Consider the following 13111-nt stretch of genomic DNA (forward strand, 5'->3'; position numbering starts at 1 on the left):
CAGTCCCACTGAGTGGCATCTTGGGCAAGTGTCTTCTACTATAGCCTCGGGCTGACCAAAGCCTTGTGAGTGGATTTGGTAGACGGAAACTGAAAGAAGCCCGTCGTATATATGTACATATATATATATAACCCATGCTAGCATGGAAAACGGACGCTAAACAATGATGATGATGATGATGATGATGATGTGTGTGTTTGTGTGTCTGTGTTTGTCCCCCTAGCATTGCTTGACAACCGATGCTGGTGTGTTTATGCCTCCACTACTTAGCGGTTCGGCAAAAGAGACCGATAGAATAAGTACTGGGCTTACAAAAGAATAAGTCCCGGGGTTGAGTTGCTCGATTAAAGGGGGTGCTCCAGCATGGCCGCACTCAGATGACTGAAACAAGTAAAAGAGTAAAGAGTAAAAGAGTATACCTGGTGATTTTACTGTCAGGTCAAGTATATATATATATATATATATATATATATACAAACACTATCTGCCAGAAAATACTTCAGGTGCCCAGTGTATTTCAGACAAAAAACATCTGAGTATTTTATATACTGACCATTTATACATATATTAGTATGTAAATATAGGTGCGTGCGTGGCTGTGTGGTAAGTAGCTTGCTTACCAACCACAAGGTTCCCGGTTCAGTCCCACTGTGTGGCATCTTAGAGGCAAGTGTCTTCTACTATAGCCCCAGGCCAGCCAAAACCTTGTGAGTGGATTTGGTAGACGGAAACTGAAAGAAGCCCATTGTATATATATGTATGTGTGTCTGTGTTTGTCCCCCAACATCACTTGACAACCGATGCTGGTGTGTTTACACCCCCGTAACTTAGCAGTTCAGCAAAAGAGACCGATAGATTAAGTACTAGGCTTACAAAGAATAAGTCCTGGGGTCGATTTGCTCAACCGAAGGTGGTGCTCCTGCATGGCCGCAGTCAAATGACTGAAACAAATAAAAGAATATATATCGCAGGAGTGGCTGTGTGGTAAGTAGCTTGCTAACCAACCACATGGTTCCGGGTTCAGTCACACTGCGTGGCATCTTGGGCAAGTGTCTTCTGCTATAGCCCCGGGCCGACCAATGCCTTGTGAGTGGATTTGGTAGACGGAAACTGAAAGAAGCCTGTCATATATATGTATATATATATAAGTGTGTGTGTATATGTTTGTGTGTCTGTGTCTGTGTTTGTCCCCCTAGCATTGCTTGACAACCGATGCTGGTGTGTTTACGTCCCTGTCAATTAGCGGTTCGGCAAAAGAGACCGATAGAATAAGTACTGGGCTTACAAAGAATAAGTCCCGGGGTCGATATGCTCGACTAAAGGCGGTGCTCCAGCATGGCCGCAGTCAAATGACTGAAACAAGTAAAAGAGTAAAAGAGTATATATTTACACACACTCTTGGAGTGGTTGGTATCAGGAAGGTTGGTTTGTAGAAACCATGTCAGATCAGACTGGAACCTGGTGCAGTTCCTCAGCTTACCAGTTTTCAGTCAAACTGTCCAATCTATGCCAGCATTGAAAACAGATGTTAAATGATGATGATTATGATGATTAGTGTGCATAGGAGTGGCTGTGTGGTAAGTAGCTTGCTAACCAACCATATGGTTCCGGGTTCAGTCCCACTGCGTGGCATCTTGGGCACGTGTCTTCTGCTATAGCCCAGGGCCGACCAATGCCTTGTGAGTGGATTTGGTAGATGGAAACTGAAAGAAGCCTGTCGTATATATATATGTGTGTTTGTCCCCCTAGCAAAAGAGACCGATAGAATAAGTACTGGGCTTACAAAGAATAAGTCCCGGGGTCGATTTGCTCGACTAAAGGCGGTGCTCCAGCATGGCTGCAGTCAAATGACTGAAACAAGTAAAAGAGTAAAAGAGTATATTTATACTATTACAATTATATATACTCATACAGTTCTATATTTAAGAGATGAGGAGTTATGTACATTATCCTCATCTTGTTCGTTTTCAACGCGTTTCGGCTGATAAACCCTCCAGCCTTCATCAGGTGTTTTGGGGGAAATTTCGAACCTGGGTTCTCATTCTTAAGCTACTTTCCGATGTTGTTGTTATTATTATTATTATTATTCAGGTCACTTTCTGGAATCAAACTTGGAATCTTGGGGTTAGTAGCCCGCGCTCTTAACCACTATGCCATATGCCCGTGTTCAATTATGGAGTGAATTTTATGGCTTATAAATCTAATAATTTCCTATCCTTCCTTAATAATGGTTCCCATATGCTACTCATATCTGCACTCGGTCTGCTTAGGAGATTGTTGTGTCCTAGCATATGTGCTGCTTCTTTTAGTTTTTGTATTTTCCAGTGGTGTTCTCTGTCTATTATTTTAACTTCATCCTACGGGGGAAGTGGTCTCCATTTTTCCATACATAATCAGCTATATCCGATTTATCAATACCTCCCCGTGTCACAGCTTTGCGATGTTCCTCTACCCTTATTTTGAGAGGGCGGCATGTTTCACTTTGTATAACCTACCGCAGCTGCAAGTGATGGAGTACATGCAGTTTTGGGTCGTATTCTCTTCTATTGGTGGTTTTACCCGAAGGAGATATTTGCAAAGTGTTGTATTACTCTTGAATACTGTCCTGATGTCATATGGGCCGTATATCTTTTGTATCTTTTCGGAGAGGCCTTTCAAATAGGGTAGACAGACTGTAGACAGTTTATTGGTTTCATCCTCTCTTTTCTTCATAATTGGAGTAGATAGTATGTTTTTGGGGTAGTTGTTGCTCAATAAATTGTTACTGAGCTTGATCATTTCTTCGTGGTGCATATCACGATCGCTACTTATATTCTTTGCTCGATGTTTTAGGCACTGAGCAATTCCTCTCTTTACACTGTATGGATTGTGGGAATTGAAGTTAGGGTATTGTCCAGTGAAGGCCAGCTTGCGTATTCAGATGTCCTGAATCCATACTTGGTGCGTGTTATTAATACGTCCAGGAATGCTAGCAGTATTAAGGAGAGATAGGAAATTATTAGATTTATAAGCCCTAAAATTCACTCCATAGTTGCCCATGGGCATATAGTGTAGCGGTTAAGAGTGCAGGCTACTAATCCCAAGATTCCGAGTTCGATTCCAGGCAGTGACCTGAATAATAATAATAATAATAATAACAAAATCGAAAAATACCTTAAGAATGAGAACCCAGGTTTGAAATTTTCCCAAGACGCCTGATGAGCCAAAGCATTGTGCTAACAACAAACAAAATGAGGACAAATATAAATAATGTATATATACTCATCTAAAATATAGCATTTCTGAAACAGAGCTTAGCCACCAGAGAGATACAATGCACACATGCTCCCCATTCTGTAATGATAAAGAGAAAAGGGTAGAGGTCATACTACCTTCATGTGAAAATATGTAGGGGCTACATCAACAGCAGGTGGTTAAAGGATTGTTATGAGTTAGTAGGTATATAATGATGCTGAAAGTGACAGGGAAATTGTTTGTTTTAACATTAGAATATCTATCGAGGATCGAGTATTGTAGTATTAAATTTTTTATAAAAAATCATTTACTTTCTGTATTTAATAATAAACATTTATAGTTTTAGGCAGGTTAGGAACAATTTTTATTGTCTACCTAGAAGGCAAGTGACTGATGTGTGCGTGTATGAGAGAATATAAGCTTCTTTACGACAGTCAAATTACTGCCTATGTGTACATAAGTTTGAGAGACAAATTTTTGAGGATTTAAAATACAATATATGTCATCATTATTCAACATCTATTTTCCATGGTGGCATGAGTTGGAATATATACATGTGTGTATGTGTGTGTGTGTACATATATATAATAATAATATAAATAATATATAAATATATGCATATATACAGACATATATGTACATACTTACATATATATGTATATATACATGCATATATGGGTACAGGACATCAAAAAAACGTTGAACATGAAAACAAAAACAGAGAAACAAATTTTTTTCGAACAACGAAAAAAACAAACAGAGAAACGAGACATACAACATAAAGAATATTCCCCTTCTTCAGTTGTCCCTGTTTCATCTACTCCGCGTTTTGAAGATATATATGTATGTATATATATATCTATATATATATAAAAGAAAAGTTGTGTGGTGTCTGTCTCCTACGATTTAGATTCCTAACTACTATTTTGCGGTGCAGTTTAACCAAAAGCGGGTATCTTATAGTCGTGATTCATATTGAGCCCTCCTGGGTATCAGCGCGTGTCTACAATGAGGCTACGATTTAAAAATAAATTTACCATCAATTTTTTCCCATTTTTAATGCATTTTTTGCTATTATATAAGGGAAGTAACTCTCTAAAAATGCTTATATAGTTATTTCCTTTACAAACCCGAGCAACGCCGGGTGATACTGCTAGTATATATATATATCATCATCATCATCGTTTAACGTCCGTTCTCCATGCTAGCATGGGTTGGACGGTTCGACCGGGGATCTGGGAAGCCAGAAGGCTGCACCAGGCTCCAGTCTTATCTGGCAATGTTTCTACAGCTGGATGCCCTTCCTAACGCCAACCACTCCGTGAGTGTAGTGGGTGCTTTTTACGTGCCACCTGCACAGATATATATATATATATATATATATATATATATATATATATATCAATTATTCAACCCTTTAGCATTCAGATTACTTTATCAAATGTTATATTTATTTATTCACATTGTTTTGAAATAATCATGCATTATTGTGTGGCTTTGCGATTTCAATGATGTGGTGGTACATTTTTAGAATGACTTTGCAGGGCAGGTGTGAAAGGTAAAATCGGGTCAGTTTGAACATAAAACATGTAGAATGTTTTGGCTGCAATAAATGCTAAAGGGTTAAGGTACGCAGTATAAAGATATGAGCTACAAATAATGCCTTGCTTTGGAGACTTATGTCTAAACAAGTTTTTATACCACACCCTGTGTTTCCAAGTATTCTTCAGGATTGGAAAGACAAAACAGGTTATAAAAACCTGCCCGGACTCACCTTTCAAATGCATGAAACTATTAGTAGCTTGTTTGTTTATACTGTGTACATTAAATGAGATTTCTCTCTCACTGGATGGAGTACTTTTAACAATATACTATATAAATATATGGATCTTTTCGGTTTGAACGGCAGTTTTTAACATAATTTCTAGGTAACTAAAAAATTTAAAACTTCCTATACTGGTAGAATGTGTTTATAAAACATCCTTTTCTCTTGGCTTTATTGAGAAAATTCTATAGTTTGTAAGATATTTGTTGTTTTTATTCTTCAATTTCTACAATTTCAACCAATCACTGATGTCCATTGAGGTAAAAAGCATTCTGTGCCATATGAATATGTCCCTCGTTTAAGAAACAGATTGGGTTTATTTACATTTGTGAAGAAAAAAAGATACCCTTTCCCCCGCCCCTAACCCTAAAAGAGATTGAAATGCAATAGATCGATACTAGGGTCATAATTATGGGTGACAATTTCATGACACTGCTAGAAAAAAACCGATAAGATCCAAATATACTTTTTAAAGCAGGCCACAATACATTATTTTACAAACTATCAAACGTATTTATTCTACAAGCCAAGAAGGGAGACTCAAGCAGGAAACAGTAGTCAAATTAAGTAGCTTGCTAACCAACCACATGGTTCCGGGTTCAGACCCACTGCGTGGCATCTTGGGCAAGTGTCTTCTGCTATAGCCCCGGGCCGACCAATGCCTTGTGAGTGGATTTGGTAGACGGAAACTGAAAGAACCCTGTCGTATATATGTATATATATATAAGTGTGTGTGTATATGTTTGTGTGTCTGTGTTTGTCCCCCTAGCATTGCTTGACAACCGATGCTGGTGTGTTTACGTCCCCGTCACTTAGCGGTTCGGCAAAAGAGACCGATAGAATAAGTACTGGGTTTACAAAGAATAAGTCCTGGGGTCGATTTGCTCGACTAAAAGCGGTGCTCCAGCATGGCCGCAGTCAAATGACTGAAACAAGTAAAAGAGTAAGAATATAGTGCTTTTTTTTTTTTTACAAGAAGGGACCCTTTGGATAATATAGCTGGAATGTCATAGAGAAGTCTGCTACACTAACACCGACAGAAGAGCAGAGAACAAGAGAGGAGGAAGGTGAGATGTCCCGGAGTTTGTCATAGCTATACAATACAAGAATTACATTAATCTATTGTTTCATATAATACTTTAAAGACTCACAGATCAAATGCACATATTCTAAAATCTGAGATACACAATGAAAAATATTATTTTAAAGAATTTATACCAGGCGTTGGAGACACAGATCGATAAATTAATCTGAGCACTATGTACCTGGTGACTTTACTGTCAGGTCAAGTATATGTATACGAACACTATCTGCCAGAAAATACTTCAGGTGTCCAGTGTATTTCAGACAAGAAATATCTGAGTACCTTATATACTGACCATTTATATAAATATATATAAAATATGAATTAGAGATAAAACCACTATTATGCAACTCAAACAATTTAATTATAGCCATGAAACGTATGTAGTGGTTTTACTTATTATATTATATTTATCATTCGTTTTTTTTACTTTTTGAAAAAAAAATAATATATATATATATATTATACTAATTATATTTATATTATTTGTTATTTATGTATTGGTTTATGTCAACCACTGTTTGAGTTGCATAATAGTGGTTTTATTCATATTTTATATATTTATACTGTGAAATTTGATTTAATACTAAATTGAATTTTTCCTTGTAAGTTTGGAGCTATACTCCCTAATATTATATATATATATATATATATATGTGTGTTAGTATGAATATATTTATATTATCACGATTCTGTACACTCAACTGATATATAGTATTTCTAAAACTTAGCTCAGTCATCAGAGAGACACAATGTGCACATGTTCCCCATTCTGTAATGATAGCGAGAAAAAGACAGAGATCACAGTATGTGGTTAAAGGATTGTTATGTGTTATGTGTTAGTGGATATATGTTGAGGTTGAAAACTCTAGAAAAATTGTGTTTGTGTTAACATCAAAATATTTATCAATTTTCTGAATTGTACACTGAGTATCATCGCATTAATTTTTTTTATAATGAATTAACCATTTAGTCTGTATTTAATAATAAATATAGTAATAGCATAAGCAGTAGTCATGACTGACAACTGTTTACTTAGGGAGCATGTCATATGGCATTATGCCGTGCATGAGAAGAAAACCTATCAAGCCAGGTAAAACTGCAGTCATGACAGATACCGGTGTCATGCAAATGGCACCTGTGCCAGTGGTACATAAAGGTGCCCATTACACTCTCAAAGTGGTTGGCATTAGGAAGGGCATCCAGCCATAGAAACTATGCCAAAACAGACTGGAGTTTGGTGCAGCCTTCCAGCTTGCCGGACCTGGTCAAACCGTCCAACCCATGCCAGCATGGACAACAGACGTTACATGATGATGATATCATCATCATCATCGTTTAATCTCTGCTTTCCATACTGACATGGGTTGGACGGTTTGACCAAGGATTGGCCAGCCAGGAGGCTCCAATATGATCTGGCAAGGTTTCTACAGCTTGATGCCTTTCCTAATACCAACCACTCCAAGAATGTGGGTGCATTTTATGTTTCACTGGCACGGACCATGCTCAAATGGTGCTTTTTAGGTTCCACCCGCACAGGTATATATATACATACACATATAATTAACAAAATATAGAAAACATACACATATAATTAACAAAATATAGAAAACGTATATGGTATTTCATGCTTTATAAAACATACGTGTTTCATGAAATTACAGCCAGGATTACGTAATTGCTTGTTGAAACATTATATAATCTTGTTAATTCACCTCCTCAGTGTTTAGCAATACCATGTTTTCTGCATTTTATTAATACCATTATATGGCTTGTATTCCACACGCTAGCCTATCCTTGGTCAATGGCCTGTATTGTAACATACTAAATATAGGTAGGAGTGGCGTGTAGGAACTACTACTGAGCCCAAATTTTGGTCACATGCTGCACTTCACAGTGCATACAAGTTCTTTGTGTATGTATACATCAATCATCACTTTAATGTCCACTTCTCCATGCTTGAATGGATTGGATGGAACTTGCTGAAGTGGATTTTCTAGTCAGATGCCCTTCTTGTCACTAACCCATAACTGTTTCCATTTAAGGTAATATAACCCCATGACTTGCATGGTTCTGGGTTCAGTCCCACGGCGTGCCACCTTGGGCAAGTGTCTTCTACTATCGCCTCGGGCTGACCAAAGCCTTGTGAGTGGATTTGGTAGACAGAAACTGAAAGAAGCCCGTCATATATATATGTATGTGTGTCTGTGTTTGTCCTCCCAAACATCGCTTGACAACCGATGCTGGTGTGTTTACGTCCCTGTAACTTAGTGGTTCGGCAAGAGGCACCGATAGAATAAGTACTAGGCTTACAAAGAATAAGTCCTGGGGTCGATTTGCTTGACTAAAAGCGGTGCTCCAGCATGGCCACAGTCAAAATGAAGGAAACAGGTAAAAGAGTAATGCTGGAAGTGAAGGTCACCACTTGTATGAGAGTGACACTTGTTTACAATTATCACACAATGTCAAGGCGAGGGGACAGTAACAAGAACTACGTTAAGGATGCACGTGTCTGTGGAGTGCTCAGCCACTTACACATTAATTTCACGAGCAGGCTGTTCCGTTGATTCGGGTCAACCGGAACCCTCATCGTCGTAACCGACGGAGTGCTTCCATCCATTTTAAAACAACCAAAATACATAAGTTTACAAAACAAATCGTTTGTTCTACAAGCCAAGAAGGGAGTCTCAAACAAGTAACTAGTCAAATCACACTACACTACTTTTTCCATGCTGGAGCACCACCTTTTAGTCGAGCAAATCGACCCCAGGACTTATTCTTTGTAAGCCTAGTACTTATTCTATCGGTCTCTTTTGCCGAATCGCTAAGTTATGGGGACGTAAACACACCAGCATCGGTTGTCAAGCAATGCTGGGGGGGACAAACACAGACACACACATACATATATATGACGGGCTTCTTTCAGTTTCCGCCTACCAAATCCACTCACAAGGCTTTGGTCAGCCCGAGGCTATAGTAGAAGACACTTTCCCAAGGTGCCACGCAGTGGGACTGAACCTGGAACCATGTGGTTGGTAAGCAAGCTACTTACCACACAGCCACTTTATACAATGTAATCCAAGAGACACTATGACTGAAAAGAAAAAGAAAGAACAAGATGGCATAGCTAATGCCAGACTGTCTTTTATCATGGATGGGTCTGCTACATGGAGACCAAAATTCATAGAAACTTACAACTCAACCTCTTGCGCTGTACTTGACTTGGCCAGTAAAATGAGAATGGACCCAGCTAACTTCACAATTCTAGGGTTACACAGTTTCTGCAAGAATTGGGGAGAGAAAAAGAAAAGTCAATGGTTAAATAAAAGCAACAACAAAAGAAAAAATGTCTCTATGAATTGCAGGCTTGCCTGTGTGGTTAAGAAGCTTGCTTCGGAGTCATGAAGTCTTGAGTTCAGTCCCATAGTGCAGTACCTTTGGGCAGGTGTCTTCTATTATAGACCTAGGCCAACTGAAGCCTTGTGTGTGGATTTAGAAGAGTGAAACAGAAAGAACCCTGTCATGTATGTATGTATGTGTGTGTGTGTGTGTGTGTGTATATATATATATATATTAAATTAGAGATAAAACCACTATTAGGCAAATCAAACAGTGAAAAACATAAACCAAAACATAGAAATAAAATTAATTAATATAATAGACAAAAAAAAAATAATTAAAAAAATTTTTTTAAATAAAAATAAAAATATTAAAAAATCACAGGCACAGGAGTGGCTGTGTGGTAAGTAACTTGCTAACCAACCACATGGTTCCGGGTTCAGTCCCACTGCGTGGCACCTTGGGCAAGTGTCTTCTGCTATAGCCCCGGGCCGACCAATGCCTTGCGAGTGGATTTGGTAGACGGAAACTGAAAGAAGCCTGTCGTATATATGTATATATATGTGTGTGTTTGTATGTCTCTGTTTGTCCCCCTAGCATTGCTTGACAACCGATGCTGGTGTGTTATGTCCCCGTCACTTAGCGGTTCGGCAAAATGAGACCGATAGAATAAGTACTGGGCTTACAAAGAATAAGTCCCGGGGTCGAGTTCCTCGACTAAAGGTGGTGCTCCAGCATGGCCACAGTCAAAATGACTGAAACAAGTAAAAGAGTATAAAAGAGTAAAAGAGTATATATGTGTATATATATATATAAATTTATAAGTATAAATTAATAATAAAAAAAAAATTTTTAATTTTAACTTTAAAATTTAAATAATTTAAATTTTGAATTTTATATTTTATATATTTTGTTTATCATATTAATTAATTTTATTTCTATGTTTTGGTTTATGTCTTTCACTGTTTGATTTGCCTAATAGTGGTTTTATCTCTAATTTAATATATATATATTTATACGGTAAAATTAGATTTAATCCTAAATCTAATTTTTCCCTGTAAGTTTGGATTTACTCCCTAATATTATTATTATTATATATATATATATATATATATCCACATTATTAAGCAAATCAACTTTCTCTCAATAAATAAATGTATATTCGTTCAAAATCAGTTTTCCCACTGACTGTTGGCCACACTTACCTCTTACTCTTTTACTTGTTTCAGTCATTTGACTGTGGCCATGCTGGAGCACCACCTTTTAGTCGAGCAAATCGACCCCGGGACTTATTCTTTGGAAGCCTAGTACTTATTCTATCAGTCTCTTTTGCCGAATCACTAAGTTATGGGGACGTAAACACACCAGCAATGTTGGGGGGACAAACACAGACACACAAACTCATACATACATATATACGACGGGCTTCTTTCAGTTTCCGTCTACCAAATCCACTCACAAGGCTTTGGTCAGCCCGAGGCTATAGTAGAAGACACTTTCCCAAGGTGCCACACAGTAGGACTGAACCCAGAACCATATGGTTGGTAAGCAAGCTACTTACCACACAGCCACTCCCACGCCATCTGTGGATAAAATTTAAAATTGATGGTATCAACAGAAGTAACATAGGTGGTTCACAGGCAAATAGCATTATTTAGCTATAAATTACAAATTTGCATGAAGCGTAAGGATGCTTAAAAGTGTACAACTGCTAGAAATAAGAGCTAAAGTCTTAATTAAACCACCGTACTGCACCAAGATAACAGAAAAAAACAGTAGTGTATATATACATATATATAAATGTGCGGGTGTGTGTGTGTGAAGGCACGTGGCTTAGTGATTAGGACATTCAGCTCACAACCTTATGACCGTGAGTTCAATTCCCAGCACCATGTTGTGTCCTTGAGCTAGACACTCTATTTCACGTTGCTCCAGTTCACTCAGCTGGCAAAAATGAGTAGTACCTGTATTTCAAAAGGGCCAGCCTTGTTACATTCTGTGTCATGCTGAATCTCCCCGAGAAATACATTAAGGGTACATGTGTCTGTGGAGTGCTCAGCCACTTGCATGTTAATTTCACAAGCAGGCTATTCCGTTGATCGTATCAGCTGGGACCCTTCTCGATGTAACCAATGGAGCGCTCCTCTCTCTCTCTCTCTCTCTATATATATATATATATATATATACACACACATACACACATATATATATGGTCATAGCTGACGAAGTAACTTATGAATAATGAATTCTTTCTCCAATACGCACCAGTTTTGGAAGCTGTGCTAAAAAAGGTTATGGGTATTGCCCTTTCCTGTCTGATTAAGTATTAAAAATATTGAGTTCATAATATTAAATATGAAAGATAAGCAAAGTTTTTCTATCTATTTAGATTTTGTTTTACTTACCTCTGGAATGGGATTAGCAAGTTGGAATAATTTATTGAGTAAATCGAACTTTTTAATGTCTTGAAGAAGAAAAGAAGGCACAGAAGTCTTGCTAGATTTTTGGTTTGGTGATGTCATTGAAAGAGAATTGCTCAGAGAATTCTGCAAAAATAACCAAAGGTAACTGAAAATTAGACAAATCATGAATAAAATTCCCTTCCTGTCTCCCATTTGTAAGAGGATCATTTAATTAAGGAACATAATACAAATCTGAAACAAATTTTAAAAATCCCTTAAACCTTAGGGTATTCTTTATTTTAGAATGATAGATGAAAATGCTCCACAAGCCTATAATATAATCATCATCATTTAATGTTAACTTTTCCATGTCTGCATGGGTTAGATGGAATCTATTGAGGCACATTTTTTTTACAGCAAGATGCCCTTCCTGTCACCAACCCTTATCTGTTTCCAAGCAAGATAATATTTCCCAATGGTCAAAAAAAATTTTCATGAAAGATTGGAAACAAACAACACTGCTTGTATGACAGTAATGCTCATTTACAATCATTACATGATGTCTAGATAAGGACACACACAAACACACATCATCATCATTTAATGTCTATTTTCAATGCTGGCATGGGTTGGATGGTTTGACAGGATTCGGAGAGCCATAGAGCTGCACTGTGCTTCATGTCAGGGTGTGGTATGGTTTCTATAGTTGGATACCCAGGCTTTTTTCAGTTTCTGACAACAAATCCACTCCCAAGGCTTCAGACTGCTTGGAGCCACAGTAGAAGAAAGACACTTGCCCAAGGAGTGTTCAGAACAGTGTCAAGGGAGAATAATGGTAGAGACAGGGGGAAAGGGAAAGTAATGTCAAGGATCAGTGTGAAAAAGAAAGCAAGACCAAGTAATAAAAGTGATGGGGGCAGGTTGAGTGAAATTGGGTTGATGGAAACTGTATGAAGCCTTGTCAAATTGATTGTACCTGTAATACATATCTCCATCTTTATCACTTATTTTGTCACACTGATTTGACCAGGAAATTATGTTAACATTACATATATCTGTGGGATACTCAACCACTTACATGTTAATTAATTTAATGGGTAGGTAAAAAACATTGGTTGATCAAACAACTGGATGCTTGTTAAAATCTGCAAATTCATCATCATCATCATGTGTGTGTGTGTGTGTGTATACTGACTACCATATATGGCAGGGAGAGCCATATATCTT

The 13111-nt window shown here is 37.7% G+C and overlaps 1 protein-coding gene across 1 annotated transcript in view; it reads right to left on the minus strand.

Annotated features, from left to right (window-relative positions):
* Window positions 1–13111, minus strand: part of LOC115217079 (serine-rich adhesin for platelets) — a 42457-nt gene that overhangs the window by 12605 nt on the left and 16741 nt on the right. The window contains exons 7-8 of the mRNA XM_029786670.2: window positions 11888–12028; window positions 9339–9424 (exon numbers count right to left, since the gene is read on the minus strand). Of these exons, the coding sequence (XP_029642530.1) occupies window positions 9339–9424; window positions 11888–12028 (227 nt within the window). The remainder of the gene's footprint in view (window positions 1–9338; window positions 9425–11887; window positions 12029–13111) is intronic.

Source organism: Octopus sinensis, linkage group LG11 (assembly GCF_006345805.1).
Source record: "Octopus sinensis linkage group LG11, ASM634580v1, whole genome shotgun sequence".
NCBI lineage: Eukaryota > Metazoa > Mollusca > Cephalopoda > Octopoda > Octopodidae > Octopus > Octopus sinensis.